General features: G+C 42.7%; 1 protein-coding gene across 1 annotated transcript; it reads left to right on the top strand.

Annotated features, from left to right (window-relative positions):
• The first annotated feature begins 4,849 nt into the window (after positions 1-4,849).
• On the top strand, positions 4,850-16,313 carry TMEM52B (transmembrane protein 52B). The gene is made up of 5 exons (XM_007967607.3): positions 4,850-5,483; positions 8,432-8,475; positions 11,218-11,256; positions 12,279-12,448; positions 15,681-16,313. The coding sequence occupies exons 1-5, from the start codon at positions 5,385-5,387 to the stop codon at positions 15,902-15,904; spliced, it is 576 nt and encodes a 191-aa protein (XP_007965798.3). The 5' UTR covers positions 4,850-5,384; the 3' UTR covers positions 15,905-16,313.
• Positions 16,314-16,680: the final 367 nt, after the last annotated feature.

The raw sequence follows: 16,680 nt of genomic DNA, 5'->3' as shown, positions 1-16,680 counted from the left end.
TCCTGGGTTCAAGCAATTCTCCTGCCTCAGCCTCCTGAATAGCTGGGATTACAGGCACCTGCCACCACTCCCGGCTAATTGTTTTGTGTTTTCAGTAGAGACAGTGTTTCACCATGTTGGCCGGGCTGGTCTTGAACTCCTGTCCTGAAGTGATCCGCCCGCCTCAGCCTCCCAAAGTGCTGGGATTACAGGCGTGAGTCACCGTGTTGCCCTTATGTGTCTTCCTGACTGGGCCATGGGGGTCCCAGGCAGGATGCTTTTAAACGAGGTTAACATATTAATCAGCAGAGGAAAGCAGATTTCGCTGCATAATGTGGGTGGGCCTCATCCAAAAGTTGAAGGCCTAAACGACAAAATAACTTCTAACCTTCCCCTGAATAAGAAAGAATTCTCCAGCCGTCTATGGGCTGGAACTAAGCCATCAACTCTCCCAGTTCTCCACTTGCCAGCCGAGTCTGGCAGCCCACACTCCAGATTTTAACTTACCAGACTCTATAATCATAAAAGTCAATTCCTTATAATAAATCTATTTCTACGTGTGTACACATCCTATTGATCCTCTTTCTCTGCACAGACCTAATACAAATCCCAATTCCTTTCTCCTTTCTTGGAAACCACCATTCCATTTTTTTGTTTCTGTAAATTGGTTTATTTTAGGCACCTCCTACTGGTGGAATCATACAATATTTGTCCTTCTGTATCTAACTTATTTTATTTAGCACTGTGTCTTCAACAGTTATCAATGTGGTAGCATGTGCCAGAATTTTGTTCCTTTTTAAGTCTGTATAATATTCCTTTGTATATATAAACCACATTCTACATTTTATTTATCCATTGATGGATGTTTGGGTTTATCCTCTTTTTAAAGATCAGTGGGATAGTTTCTACAGTCCTTGTGTGGCAGATAACTGGACAGATTTGAATTTTTTTTTTTTTTTTTTTTGAGACAGAGTCTCCTTCTGTCGCCCAGGCTGGAGTGCAGTGGTGCGATCTCGGCTCACTGCAAACTCCGCCTCCCGGGTTCACACCATTCTCCTGCCTCAGCCTCCCAAGTAGCTGGGACTACAAGCGCCCGCCACCTCGCCCGGCCAATTTTGTTTTGTATTTTTTAGCAGAGATGGGGTTTCACAGTGTTGGCCAGGATGGCCTCGATCTCCTGACCTCGTGATCCGCCCGCCTCGGCCTCCAAAGTGCTGAGATTACAGGCGTGAGCCACCGCGCCCGGCCAGATTTGAAAAATTTTAGGGGGCTCTCATTATCCCTGCCTCCCGGTGTTCATGATCTGGTGTAATCCTTCGCCTTGAGTGTGAGTGAGACCTATGACTTGGAGTGTAGCACAAGTGCGGGAATGTGTGTGATCATCTACATATGCTTATGTAAGGTATAGTGACTATTATGCTAAAGTCACTCTCCCTCTCCTATTTCCATCTTTATCTCTCTGTCTAGATTTTTAAAAGCAAGCTTAAATGGATCCTGCAGCCATGGAGAAATAAATTCTGCCTGAGAGAGCTTACAAATGAATCTTCCCAGGCTCACCTGGGCATGCATGATGAGAGCACAGCCCAGCAGCCACCGTGATTGCAGCCTTGTGAGACATCAAGCAGAGGACCCAACTAAGTTGTGCCCACACTTCTGATGCACAGATACTTTGAAATAATAAAAGTATGTTGTTTTACATTGCGGCTCACATAATTTGTGGTGATGTGTTACACAGCATATAAACCTAAAACATTCTACGATAAACTGAATCCTTCTGTCTTGTTTAACTTTTTAAACTCTAATCTTTTTACTGATATCAGTGCCTTTGAGGCTGTCGCTCAGTCCCTGTGTTGTGATCGTGGCTCATCAGATGGAAACACTTCCCAAGGGATCTCCCAAGGGTTGCAAAGATGAAACAACTTCTGCTATATTATTATTTTTGAAGTCAGGGCTGTGGCCCTGCCCACTGACTTATAGTTTGAGGTTGATGCCTCAGAGTAATAATAGTCCTGGCCTCTATTTTATTGAGGCACAGAGAGGAAAGAAATCCACAGTTGGCCACCTGACTTACGCAAAGTCAAAAGGAGAATGATCAACGGAACCAGAAGTAAGTAATTTTTTTGGCTACACTTGTTACACCAGTTGTATAACTATTCCCTGAGGCATAGGTGTAAAAGTCTATGTACATGCACCGTCTGCTGGTTCCACTCCAAGTCCTTAACTACCTGGTTATAAGCTAATGATTCACAAGCTTAATGGAACTGCACAAGATCGTATAGGATTGTAATGAGACCATTTCCCTCTACCCCAGCTACCTGCCCTTCTGTACCTGTCCAATGTGTGCTTTGTTCAGTCTTGTTGCCTGAATTATCTTTCTTCTTTCATCATTCCCTATATGGAGGCTTGGTTAGAGACCGGATTCAGAGTTAAAGCTGCCCCAAGGCATAGTCTCATTCATTAGGATAAAAACAAACTTTTATTTTTCCAGGGACTAATCTGGTGAGAAAAAAAAAACGGTAATAATAATTCTAAGAAAGGAAAGTCACAAGGTCATTAACAGAACCCATTTTGTTCAAACCTGTTTGGAAGCTGGAGGGCAAAAAATGATGGCAATCACATGTTAGAAAAGTGCAATGCGAGCGGGGAGACATGTTAACCAGGAAACCTGTTTAGGCAGGTGAAGGCTGGCATGGTTGGGAGAAGAAGTGGCCAGGAAGCAAGGAAAAATACCCAAGAATTAGAATCTCAGGAAACTAAAATGTGGTCTGGAGAGGGAATGGTATAGAAATATACAAGAGAAGCATAAAGGACAGTAATTATGCAGAATCTTGAAAGTAAAGGTCATTGGTAAAATTCAGTGAAAATCAAAATAATCTTAGCGAACACAAAAAATATCAGTTAGGACTGTTATATTAATTTTACACACATTAACTTATTTAATCTGTATAAGCCTCTCAAATAAATATTACTGTTATTATCCCCGTTTTATATAAAATGAAAGTGAACCAACAGAGATCTAATAACCTGCTCCAAGATCACACAGCTCCTAAGTGACAAAACCAAGTATTTAAACCCAGGTATCCTGGCTAGGCTTTAGGCCTTGGTGCTCTACTGTCTTTCTGCCAAGAAAAAGAGAAGGAAAAGGTTCATGATGCGTTCCCCATGTACATGGCACTCATGATAGAAATATCCTATTCAAAATGCTTTCCTGTCTTTTATTTTCATTTGCTTTAGGAAATAACATCTAAAGCAGGTCAAGTGGGTATTCCGCTCCTGTTGTATGAATGGGAACACTAAGGACTGGAGAAATCACATAACAATTTAGTGGAAGGCCACCTAAAGCTCTGCTCTCCTTGTCCTATAAAATACCGTCCACCTTTGCCAAGTCTTCAACTGAAATCTGGAAATCACTCTTCATCCTAACCCCAGTTGCCTAATTTTAAAAAGTAAAAAACAAAAGACTGTCAGTGCTCATTTTGTTTTGAAACTGACAGATTTTAAATCACCAGGATTGTACCAGGCCATTCTCTCATTATTTGTTTTCCTTAGCTGACAACAAAAACAGGTTATATCCTCCATTCTCATATCCCATCATCAAGCTGTGTGTGAGGACCCTTAGAGTATGGTCAGCCCACTCAAGAGTCTCCCTTCCACAATCACTCAGTAGAATTAGATTTACTGAGCGAGAAAGGCCCTGAAAGGAGGTTTTATTCAATTCTTATGAGATTGAGAGAGATATATCACTGTAAACTGACATCTACTTTTCTTATCCCAGCCTGGCCAACATGGTAAAACTTTGTCTCTACTGAAAATAGAAAAGTTAGCTGGGTGTTGTGGTGGGTGTCTGTAATCCCAGCTACTCGGGAGGCTGAGGCAGAAGAATTGCTTGAACCCAGGAGGCAGAGGTTGCAGTGAGCCGAGATCACAACACTGCACTCCAGCCTGGCGACAGAGAGACTCTGTCTCCAACAATAATAATAATAATATTTTTATTAAATATTTGGTATTAAGTAAAAGATCACCTACTTAAGTATAAATCATTCATACAGTAGTCGTTTGTTTCTTTTATTATTTTGATCTTTTGAGTCAGATTCTCGCTCTGTCGCCCAGGCTGAAGTGCAGTGGTGTGATGTCCGCGCACTGCAACTTCTTCCTTCCGGGTTCAAGCGACCTCCTGCCTCAACCTCACAAGTAGCTGGGATTACAGGTGCCTGCCATGACATACAGCTAATTTTTGTATGTTTAGTAGAGACAGCGTTTCATCATGCTGTCCAAGCTGATCTCAAACTGCTGGCCTGAAGTTATCAGCACCCCTTGGCCTCCCAAAGTGTTGGGATTACAGGCGTGAGCCATGGCACCCGGCCGCATTTGTTTCTGTAGATTTGTTTCATTATAACTATTCTATGCTCTTGCGTGTGTGCTTGTTTCTATTCTGACCTTAGGTCTTATTTTCCTGAGTGGCAAGACTTATTTCTCAATCACATCACTACTTTACCAAAGAGACAGAGAGAGAGAAAGAAAGAGGAGAAAGAAGGCACAAAGAAAAAGATAAGAAAGAAAGAAACTTATACATTTCCTTTTTTAAAATTTGGTTTTAAATGACATTTTTAAAAATGTCTTTCTCAGTTATCCATTTCAGTGGGAAGTGAAGTCAGGGTGGAGGAAGATATCACTGATAACACATGAAAATTCTAATCTTCCAACTTGATTTTTCATCTTCGAGTCTGTTTTCTCCAAAGATGAGATGGCTTTCCTGTTCATTTCCTGTTCATTTGGCAACCTCTCAGTCTTACCCCAGTGGTTAGGGATAAATGACCCAGAACCAGGAGAGTTGATTATCAACATAGTGAAGGGGAGGGTTTCAAAGAGCAAGAAAGGGTTGTTAATCACATGGAGAGAGAAGAAAGGAGAGTAGCAGGGTGACTTTCACCCTGCAACAGTCACTCCGGAGTACTCTGGTGAAGGATCAAGAATATAACCAGTTTTCTGATGAAGAAAAGAATATATTTGGTCACCAGTAATCTGCCTTTGACCATCCTCTAAGCCCAGTTTTTCATCACTGTCTAGAAAAATACTTCAGAGGACACATATGTCCTCTTTGCATGTCTCCTTTTTGGGAGCAGTAGGAGAAAGAAACTTAAAGATGTAGAAAGAATTAATAGTATAACGGAAAGAAAGAAGGCAAAAGGAAGTAAATGTGGAGGCCAGAAAAATAGTAATAAGAATAAAGAAGAAAACCAGGAAAAAAGAGGAGGGAAAGGCCATAGAAAATAATAGCCAGAGAGAGTAGGAGGAGACAGAGAGAAAGATAGAGAAAAAAGCTGATAAATTCCTGAGAAAAGTTTCTCTCCTTAAGAATTCTAGGTCAAGAAGTCAAATATGGCACAGAGCATTGAAAGGAGGCAATGGATGCCCAGTGCAAGATTCTGAAGAAACAGGAATCCAGACCGATGGGAGTCCGAGTTCATGTCGCGACGGCCTCTGCCCTGGTGCATTTCATCCTGGTGAGTTCAGTGGGGAAAAAGCAGAGAGACAATATTTTTCCCCAGATTAATCAACTCAGAAGAATCTGAGAGGAAACGAACTGCGGGGTGGGGAGACATATACAGAACCCAGGGAGTCGTAGGGAAATGAATACACTACAAAGTTTCCTTAGTATTACGAGATTGCATAGATGCATGTGTGACTGACGGCAATGACAATGAAAAGGGGGACAGAAATTAGAGTAAGCATGGAAACAAGCAGGATTGCCGTGGCACTTTAAAAGTGTCACTGAAGTATATTTCTCTCTTTTAGCATCCTATCACCCATCCCTCAAAATTCCAAACAGATTATGAAAACTAGGTATGTGATTCCCCTAAATGGAATTTCCCGTCCAGGAATTTCTAACTGTCTTCTAGCAGTTTAGGTGTGTCTAGTCTAGAAATAAGAGAGGGAGGGTTCTTTTAAAATATTTTGGGCCTACAATGAATCAGAAGTCTCTGAGTAATCCATTAGTGGAGAAAAGGGTCACTGGACCGAGGGATTCTAAGCAATTGTCATGGGGAAATGTATAGAGCTATGCCATCTAGCAAGAAGGAGAGCAAATGAAGAAAACTGGATGGTCTCAGATTCCAGTATGGCCCCTGTACAAAGTGGGCTGAGGGGTTTTTTTTGTTTGTTTTGTTTTTTTGCTAATAGACCAACTAAAGTGGTATCTGAAAATCCATTTTTTCTTATATTTTCTTTTTGCTTCCTCTTCACTTCCTTTGCCTTCTCTTTCCTTCATTTTTCCTTTCTTTTCTCTTTGCAACAAGCCTGAAAAGTGGCATTTTCTCTGCTGAGCACTTTAGGCTTCTCTTACTTTTAGTGAAGTGAAAGTAAGTACCATGGTTGGGTGGAAGAAACACACGCTTTGTCATCCTCAGTGGCCATTTCTTTCAAATGAAAACACAAACAGGGGTTTCTCAAATGTTATCTGCAAAGCCTGGCTATTAATCCTTTTACAAATCCTTTTCAACTGATATGTTTTGAGTATGTGTGTCTCCTTACCCCTTCACTGCCCACCGTAAACTCCCAATAGTTACAAATCTCTGTTTCTTTTCTAAGGACCTTTGTGATTGCTTTCCTGAAATATCAGAGCACTCAAGTTATTAGAAGACAGAAGCAGCTTCTAGAATTGAATTAATGGTGTTGTTGTTTTTGTTGTTGTTAGATGGAGTTTTGCTCTTGTTGCCCAGGCTAGAGTACAATAGCACGATCTTGGCTCACTGCAACCTCCGCCTCCAGGGTCCAAGTGATTTTCTTGCCTCAGCCTCCCAAGTAGCTGAGATTACAGGCATGCACCACCATGCCTGGCTCATTTTGAATTTTTTTAGTAGAGACAGGGTTTCACCATGTTGGTCAGGCTGATCTCAAACTCCTGACCTCAAGTGATCCACCCACCTCGGCCTTCCAAAGTGGCGGGATGACAGGTGTGAGCCACTGCGCCCAGCCTTGAATGGGTTTTTGAAAGAGGAAGTCAACTAAAAAAATCAGGTATAAGAAAGAGTGGACAATTTTGTTTTTTTGTTTTTGTTTTTTGTTTTCTGTAGAAGGAGTAGAAGGGACTTGATAGCAATATCGAGGAATTGTTAGAGCAAACTTGTCCCCAGTGTTATTGATTCTTTCAACACATATCTATGATAGAGTTTGATCTGAGTTCTGTCTACATCAATAGGTGTGTACTTTTGCTCACATTTCTTTCTTGCTTTTTTTTTTTTTTTTTCCAAGACGGAGTCTTGCTCTCCCAGGCTGGAGTGCAGTGGCATGATCTTGGCTCACTGCAACCTCCACGTCCCAGGTTTAAGCAATTCTCCTGCCTCATCCTCCAGAGTAGCTGGGATTACAGGTGCACACCACCACACCTGGCTAATTTTTGTATTTTTAGTAGAGACGGGATTTCACCATGTTGGCCAGACTGGTCTCGAACTCCTGACCTTGCGATCTGCCCACCTTGGTCTCCCAAAGTGCTGGGATTACAGGCGTGAGCCATCGTGCCTGGCCTGGTCACATCACTTAAAACCCTGTGCCTTAGTCCCTTAACTTTTCAAGATAAGGTTAAATATGCCCACCAAGAGGGTTATTGTGATTAAATGTTATGAAATATTAAGAGTTCATGGCCGGGCACGGTGGCTCACGCCTGTAATCCCAGCAGCACTTTGGGAGGCAGAGGCAGGTGGATCACTTGAGGTCAGGCGTTCGAGACTAGCCTGGCCAACATGGTGAAACCCCCATCTCTACTAAAAATACAAAAATTAACCAGGCGTGGTGGCACGTGCCTGTAGTCCCAGCTACTCGGGAGGCTGAGGCAGGAGAACTGCTTGAACCCGAGAGGTGGAGGTTGCAGTGAGCCAAGATCATGCCACTGCACTCCAGCCTGGGTGACAGAGCAAGACTCAAAAAACAAACAATAACAAAAAACAAACAAACAAACAGAGTCGTTAGCAGTCTGACTGGCATCTAGTAGCTATTCAATAAAGAAGACCTTCTGTCCCACTGGTCCCCTTGCTTTTCCCCTTCTTCCTTTGTATAGTCATTGTCACACTAAGAGGATAAAAATGAGCAGTGGTGTAGAATTCAACTGGGCAGGAATTAGGAGGACAATAGCAATATCCCAAGGGACAAAGAGATCAGGAATTTTCTACTACAGACAAATTAATGTAAATGGCTACCTCTCATTCACAAAGGGTGATGCTCACCCACCACCAAAACAACAGACAAGATATTCGTTCTTCACGGTTCCCTTATCTCAAGTACAAAAGCCAGCAAGTACGGGAGAGATGAAAATGGCAGTCCTACATAGACCGCCCCTATGACTGTGACTTTCTTACTGGTTGATCTAACACAGCACAACCATGAGAGATGATTGGTAGGCAGCTGAACACAGCAGACAAGACAATTTCCCTGTATAAGACAATTTCTCTTTCTACAGCCTTCTGGGACGAGATGCGAGGAAAACTGTGGTAATCCTGAACAGTAAGTATAGAGTTCAAGCTGGGAGGAAGGAGCAACAGACAAAAACATCACTACCCTAAAGACAGTCAAGATGTCATTAGACATCTATGACTTCCTTTTATTTATTTTTACTTAAGTAATAGATCTCATAGATGAGTTATCACAAAACAAAGACATGTGTTTGTATCATCTTAAAGCGCTCAAAATAACACTGCTGACAGCATGTTTTTACCCCAAGCCTATCTTCCCATCGAAGCAGCGCGATTAATCTCAACTTATACAGTCATAGAGACTTGCAAAAGACTTCCTTAGCCCTGCTTCTCAGTGACTCACCAGGACAGACTGGGTTTAGTATCTAGTCACTGGCATACATATTTGGGTGATTTCCAAAGTAACATTATCACTTTAAATTTGAAAGTATTTTCTAGTTTTTAGGGCATGTTAACATTTATTGCAGACTTCATTTAGCTATCACTTTGACGTAGTTATCAACTAATCCAAACCTGTCACACTTAGGTCTTATGTAGACACAGAGGACATGAAGATAAACATGCAAGAGTCATTCCACTTAAAGAAACTATAAAATAAAAATTTTAAAAAATAGGGGCACTTTGAATAAAAACTTGTTTAGGATGAAGAAAAATACATATTTAGCCATGGGAAGAGTTTCCCGATAGCCAGGTCTGTTAAACCCAGGGAAATGGTGATGGCCTTGATTACCTTCACATACACATTGGGTGTTGACTACTTGATAACTGCTTTTTGAGGTTTTACACCTCTGCCACCATAGGAAGAGTCCTTTCCTATAAACCAGAATCTAATTAGAACCAGAGGAATTTTCAACAAGTAAGAAATGTGGGAAAACTAAGAGGAGTCATTGTTCAGTGAAAAAACAAAAAAAACCCTATATTTTCTATAAATGTGTGACCAGAGAATAAAAATAGATTCACTAGATTTCAGTAGATTCATGTATCAGAATGAATTATTAAATAACAAAATTTACTATTCTTCAAACGTACACAGATACTTTGCCTCACCTCATTCTCCAGCTCCTGACCTTATCTTCTACTCCTTCTCCCATACAATCCGCATTTTTTTTCATTCTTACAGAGAAAATTTACAGTTGCCATAGTGAACACAGAACATTTATTTAGCTTTCATCATGGTAAAGTTGGTTTCTACTTTTTTCCCTCTTCCTGTTTGGTCTCAGCGGATATATATATTAGTTTTGATCCTGGATGTGAAAAATTAGGGTACTCTTTACGGTGGGTGTGATACTGTGAAATATATATTTGATTTTGTCCCTATCTCCTAGCATACAATTTCTAAAATCCCCAAAGTAAGTAGTATCATTTCGCATGCTAATGAGTTGACTGGTGGCTGGCAGCCCCTAGGTAGATTCAGGGTGGGGCTGGTCATTGGAAGGACCAAGGCGGAATGCTTAAAGCCACATCCCTCAACATCCAAGGAAAATAGAGGGGCTGAAGTTGATCATCAATGGCCAATGATTTCATCAATCATGCCTACATAATGAAGCTTTCATTCCCAAAGGATGGATTTGAAGAGTTTCCGTACAGCTGAACAGGTGGTGGTTTCTGAAGGGTGGTGCACTCGGAAGACATGCAAGCTCCATGTCCCTTCCCACATGCTTTGCTCTATGCATCTCTTCATCTGCATCCTCGGTAATATTCTTTGTGATAAACTGTAGATGTAAGTGAGTGTTTCCCTGAGTTCTGTGAGCTGCTCTAACAAATTAATGCAACCCCAAGAGGGAGTCAGGGAACCCCCAATTTATAACCAGTAGGTCAGAAGCACAGGCAAAACAACTTGTGATTGGCATCAGAATTCTGGGGAGCAGTCTAGGGGACTGAGCCCTCACCCTATGGGATCGGATCCTATCTCCAGGCAGGTAGTGTTGGAATTGAATTGAATTAGAGGACACTCAGCTGTTGTCTGTTGCTGGAAGATTGCTTGCTTGGTGTGTGGGGAAATCCCCACCCACACATCTGGTGTCAGAGGGCTGGGAGAATATAGCAGGAAGAAACTCAGTTTTTTTTTCCCTACATTCTCAGTGGGAGTGTTGCAACAGCTTGCAAAAGATAAATTACAAATGCGATTGTATGACTTTCATACTCATAACTGAAATTTTCTTTATGTTTACATTTTATTAACCTCAAATATACACAAGTCCTAACTTTTACATCCATTTTCAAAGTTACTCTTTGTAAACTTGCATTCCAAGTTCTTTCTTGGTTTTTTGTTTTTTGGTTTTTTTTTTTTTCTTTTTGAGATGGAGTCACCACGGCTGGCTAATTTTTGTATTTTTAGTAGAGACGGGGTTTCACTACGTTGGCCAGGCTGGTCTCCAACTCCTGACCTCGTGATCTGCCCACCTCGGCCTCGCAAAGTGCTGGGATTACAAGCATGAGGCACTGAGCCTGGCCCTTTCTTGGTAATTTTTATCATAAATGTTTACAATAGGCACATACATGTTTTCTATGAACACTTCTAATAATCACTAGTTTGTTTTATGATGATTTACAAAATGACCTGGACAGTGCCATCTATAGTATAAAGTACTATTTAAAGCATATCATTTGGCAAAAGATTCAACTAGCTACATTGAATTTAAAAAACATAACCCACAGTGCTTTTATTATAACAAGGTATCACATTTACATTGTAACTCATATTTCTGAGTCTGGAGTTATATCAGGGATTGACTATATTTTTAATGTAGAAAACTTTATTCTTTCTTTATAGTTGCCTGACCACAGACTGGGTACATCTCTGGTATATATGGTAAGTTTCACTTATAATACCCAGAAAGACACTGTATTTCTCAGGGTCATTAAAAATGACAGCCTGCCGACTTAGCATCTCATGGAGTAAGATTTCATTACTTCATCACTACCTATGTGACAATATGTCAGGATTTCCTTTTTCAATACCATCTCCTCCACAAACATCAAACCATTATTGTGTCCTTCCCTCGGAGTCTGTTCTAGAAATATCTCCACAAAGGAGATTACTTTAGTGAATTAAAAAGCAGAGCCTGGCCGGGTGCAGTGGCTCACACCTGTAATCCCGACACTTCGGGAGGCCGAGGCAGGCAGACCACTTTGAGGCCAGGGGTTCGAGACCAGCCTGAGCAACATAAAGAAACCCCATCTCTATTAAAAATACAAAAAAAGCTGGGCACGGTGGCTCATGCCTGTAATCCCAGCACTTTGGGAGGCCGAGGCAGTGGATCACCTGAGGTCAGGAGCTCGAGACCCGTCTCTACTAAAAATACAAGATTAGCCAGGCGTGGTGGCACATGCCTGTAATCCCAGCTACTCAGGAGGCTGAGGCAGGAGAATCGCTTGAATCCAGGAGGAAGAGGTTGCGGTGAACTGAGATCGCGCCATTACACTCCAGCCTGGGCAATGAGAGCGAAACTCCGTCTCAAAAAAAAAAAATTAGTTGAGTGTGGTGGCATGTGCCTATAGTGCTGGCTACTCAGGAGGCTGAGATCATGCCACTTTACTCCAGCCTGGGCAACAGAGCAAGACTCTGTCTCAGAAAAGAAAAAAAAAGCAGCCCCCTCAAATTACCTTAAATGTCTTCTTATTTGTTCTAATGAATTGACTTACTCCAGCTGACAAAATAAGAAGGTTATCTATAAAACAAAAGCCTTGAAATTAAAATTATAAATTAAAATATTTATAATTATTCTATAAAATATTTAAACAAGGATCAAAACTCAGACATTAAAGACTGGTTACAGCAGAGCTGGGAAAAAAGCCAGATCCCAGTCCCACTTGCCGCATGGGCTTTTGCAGGTTGCTGGTGGGAATTGGTGCGCTGCTTCTGCTGTGCGGCCTATCTTCCCTGTGCTTCCGCTGCTGCTGTCTGAGCCGCCAGCAAAATGGGGAAGATGGGGGCCCACCGCCCTGTGAAGTGACTGTCATTGCTTTCGATCACGACAGCACTCTCCAGAGCACTATCACATGTGAGTACATTGACCTTTTAACCTGGGAGGAGGACCCCATTTAAATGAATAACGAAAAGAGTGCAAAGGCGTAGAACCACTGATCGAGTAATATTAAAGATTCCAGGACTCACAATTCCCAGAAGCCTGATTCTGCGGTGACCTGGGCTGTCATTGAAGCTGTGTTCTCAAGGGTCTGTCTGGATGACGATAAAGAAGGAAGTGAAATATTGGAGGCTGTTGGAAGCATTGAATAGGAAGAATTAGCCAGTTTATAACTAGTTACTTTGCTAAAAACTATTTTGAACTCCAAACAGATGCCTTTTTCAAAATGTCTTGGATTTTGTGAAATCTACTTTTTCTATTATCTATACTATTTTATATTTTTAAAGAAATTAATGGCATGCACTTTCAGCTCTTTATTCTTCAAGTCTTGATACACTAAATTTTAGCCTTAACATTTTCTCAGTGATTACAAGACACTTTCCCTTTCTTCTGCGGTTCCATTCTTTCCATTACATTCTTTTTTTTTTTTTTTTTTTGAGACGGAGTCTCGTTCTGTTACCCAGACCAGAGTGCACTGGTGCAATCTCAGGCTCGCTGCAACCTCCGCCTTCCGGGTTCAAGCACTTCTCTCCCTTAGCCTCCAGAGTAGCTGAGATTACAGGCGCCCACCACTACGCCTGGCTAATTTTTGCATTTTTAGTAGACATGGGATTTCACCATCTTGGCCAGGCTGGTCTCAAAACTCCTGACCTTGTGATCCACCCGTCTCTGCCTCACAAAGTGCTGGGATTACAGGCGTGAGTCACCACGCCAGGCCAAAATTGATTGCTTTCTTTTTTTGAGATGGAGTCCCCCTCTGTTGCCCAGGCTGGAGTGCCGTGATGGGATTTCAGCTCACTGCAAACTCTGCCTCCCAGGTTCAAGAGATTCTCATGCCTCAGCCTCCTGAGTAGCTGGGATTACAAGCAGCAACCACCACACCAGGCTAATTTTTTTTTTTTTAATTTTAATTAATTAATTAATTTATTTATTTATTTTTATTCTTGGTGGAAACAATTTACCATGTTGACCAGGCTGGTCTCAAACTCCTGACCTCATGATCCACCTGCCTCTGTCTCCCAAAATGCTGGGATTACAAGCATGAGCCACTGTGCCTGGACTATGTTCTTTCCTAAAATTGAAGAGCCAGTACCAGTCAGAACACCAGGTGGCAAAATGTGGATATTTATTTTGAAAAGAGAATGGCTGGGCGCAGTGGCTCCTGCCTGTAATTCCAGCACTTTGGGAGGCTGAGGCGGGTGGCTTACTTGAAGTCAGGAGTTCGAGACCAACCTGGCCAACATGGTGAAACCTCGTCTCTACTAAAAATACAAAAGTTAGCCGGGTGTGGTGGCACGCACCGGCAATCCCAGCTACTCGGGAAGCTGAGGCGTGACACTCGCTTGAACCCGAGAGGCAAAGGTTGAAGTGAGCCAAGATCATGCCACTGCACTCCAGCTTGGGTGAGCGACAGAGCAAGACCCTGTCTCAAAACAACAACAACAACAACAACAACAAAAATAGAATTATATGATGTGTTGCTGTTCACCTTTCCTACCTCCCCTTTCTCACTGTCATCTTAGGAAAAAAAGATAACCAAGGCTGGGCACCATGGCTCAGGCCAAGGTGGGCAGATCACCTGAGCTTAGGCGTTTGAGACCACCCTGGGCAACATGGTGAAACTCCGTCCCTATTAAAATACAAAATTTAGCAGGGCATGGTGGCACGGGCTTGTAGTCCCAGCAACTCGGGAGGCTGAGACACAAGAATCATTTGAGCCCAGGAGATGGAGGTTTTAGTGAGCCCAGATGGTGCCACTTCACTCCAGCTTGGGCTACAGAGTGAGACACCATCTAAGAAAGAAAGAAAAAAAAAAAAAAAAAAAAAAGGAAAAGAAGAAGAAAAAGAAAAATTAAAAAAATAGCTGAGCAGGCCGGGCGCGGTGGCTCACGCCTGTAATCCCAGCACTTTGGGAGGCCGAGGCGGGCGGATCACAAGGTCAGGAGATCGAGACCATGGTGAAACCCCGTCTCTACTAAAAAATAGAAAAAAAATTAGCCGGGCGCAGTGGCGGGCGCCTGTAGTCCCAGCTACTCGGGAGGCTGAGGTAGGAGAATGGCGTGAACCCGGGAGGCGGAGCTTGCAGTGAGCCGAGATTGCGCCACTGCACTCCAGCCTGGGCGACAGAGCGAGACTCCGTCTCAAAAAAAAAAAAAAAAAAAAAAAAAAAAAAAAAAAAAAAAAAATAGCTGAGCATGGTGGCTCATGCTTGTAATCCCAGAACTTTGGGAGACCGAGGCAGGTGAATCATTTGAGGCCAGGAGATCGAGACCAGACTGGCCAATATGGTGAAACCCCACGTCTAATAAAAATACAAAAATTAGCCAGGCGTGTTGGCACATGCCTATAATCCCAGCTACTCGGGAGACTGAGGAAGAAGAGAATCGTCTGAACCTGGGAGGCAGAGATTGCAGTGAGCCGAGATTGTGCCACTGCACTCCAACCTGGGTGACAGAGTGAGACCCTGTCTTAAAAAAAAAAAGAAAAGAGATGAGGTAAAAATAAATAATCCTAAGGAGTCTATAGTATCGGGGGCTGGGGGAAAGGGATCTAAGTCTGAAAGGGGAAAGGGCGGGGTTGAGATGCAGAAACATACTTGGCCGGGCGCGGTGGCTCACTCCTATAATCCCAGTACTTTGGGAGGCCGAGGCGGGTGGATCACCTGAGGTCAGGAGTTCGAGACCAGCCTGGCCAACATAGTGAAACCCCCTCTCCACTAAAAATACAAAAATTAGCTGGGTATGGTGGTGCGTGCCTGTAATCCCAGCTACTGGGGAGGCTGAGGGAGGAGAATCACTTGAACCCAGGAGGCGGAGGTTGCAATGAGCCGAGATCCGCTGTTGCACTCCAGCCTGGGCAACAAGAGCGAAACTCCGTCTCAAAAAAAAAAAGAAAAAAAGAAAGAGAGATGCAGAAACATTCTTTAGATTATTTGAGGATACCAGAGAAAACCGGTCCTTCTAGCAGAGCAGGAAGCCGGGTTGTAAACATGCTTCAAAGGATATTCATAAAATATGGGGCAAGGAGTGACAATGAGTTTGGACACTTGTTAAAAATGAAGCCACAGTTAAGTGTGAAGTAAGTCTGTGCTGTCTGAGGGTGTCCCATTTCCCTTAGTTCCTTAGCTTTGTTCCTTCTTTCTTCACAGCTCTGCAGTCGGTGTTTGGCCCTGCAGCTCGGAGGATCCTGGCTGTGGCGCACTCCCACAGCTCCCTGGGCCAACTGCCCTCCTCTTTGGACACCCTCCCAGGGTATGAAGAAGCTCTTCATATGAGTCGCTTCACAGTAGCCAGGTGTGGGCAGAAAGCACCTGATCTACCCCCAGTGCCTGAAGAAAAGCAGCTGCCTCCAATAGAGAAGGAGTCAACTTGAATAGTTGACTCTTGGAACTGATGAGAGCTGCCATTTTATAAATAGGGGTGGAGGTATGTCCAGAGTCTGTGGGAAAATGGAGCACATTCTTTTCTAACCCTCAGAAGTTTTAGGATGGCATCTAACACCATCATTCCAGGGAAAGATGGTTCTTACGCTTCATTCGCAGGCCTTTATATCTTCTGATACAGAATGCTCTAATTGGGAACTCTTAACTTTTTTATCCAATGGTCAAAATCTGCAAGTAATCTCTGGCCACACTGATTACCACTAAACCAGGAAAATATGAAGGTGTCTTGAATTCCTTCAACTATTGAGTGCATATAAAATTCCTATGCCCACATGATACTGCCAGTTGCGTCTCTCTGTGTCAGCTAATCCGTTGCAATAAACTGGAAAAGAAAGACAACAGTGTTAGCACAGCCATCAACATTAATGCACTGAATGCATGCATCTTTCCTCCTGCGACAGCAATCAATTTTACACCAAATGACAATGATCATCTTAGACAGTACAACATACGCACCCGGATATCTAAAACCTAGGGATGGGATTGCTGATATGGCCTAAAAGAACATAGTATAGTATTTAAATGCCAAATATCAGTCTTTCTTTCCTCTGGTCCTGCCCCTCCGCAGTATGAAAAACCATACTCACAGAACCATACTGTGCAGTAACAGTTGGATTAATTCTTCAGTTCCTCTGCACTGCAGACACATACGTGTGCACACATGCATGTACACATGCACCCTGTTTTAACTCTAAAGGTTTAAATA

Source organism: Chlorocebus sabaeus, chromosome 11 (assembly GCF_047675955.1).
Source record: "Chlorocebus sabaeus isolate Y175 chromosome 11, mChlSab1.0.hap1, whole genome shotgun sequence".
In the NCBI taxonomy this organism is placed as follows: Eukaryota; Metazoa; Chordata; class Mammalia; order Primates; family Cercopithecidae; genus Chlorocebus; species Chlorocebus sabaeus.
Note: the sequence above shows the minus strand (reverse complement) of the source record. Positions and strands in the feature narration are given on the sequence as shown.

Excerpts from the sequence above, each read along its gene's own strand:
- TMEM52B (XM_007967607.3), top strand. The coding sequence starts at position 5,385 with ATGGATGCCCAGTGCAAGATTCTGAAGAAACAGGAATCCAGACCGATG. Across the intron at positions 5,484-8,431 it reads CCCTGGTGCATTTCATCCTG|CCTTCTGGGACGAGATGCGA; the intron begins GTGAGTTCAGTG and ends CTCTTTCTACAG. Across the intron at positions 8,476-11,217 it reads AACTGTGGTAATCCTGAACA|TTGCCTGACCACAGACTGGG; the intron begins GTAAGTATAGAG and ends CTTTCTTTATAG.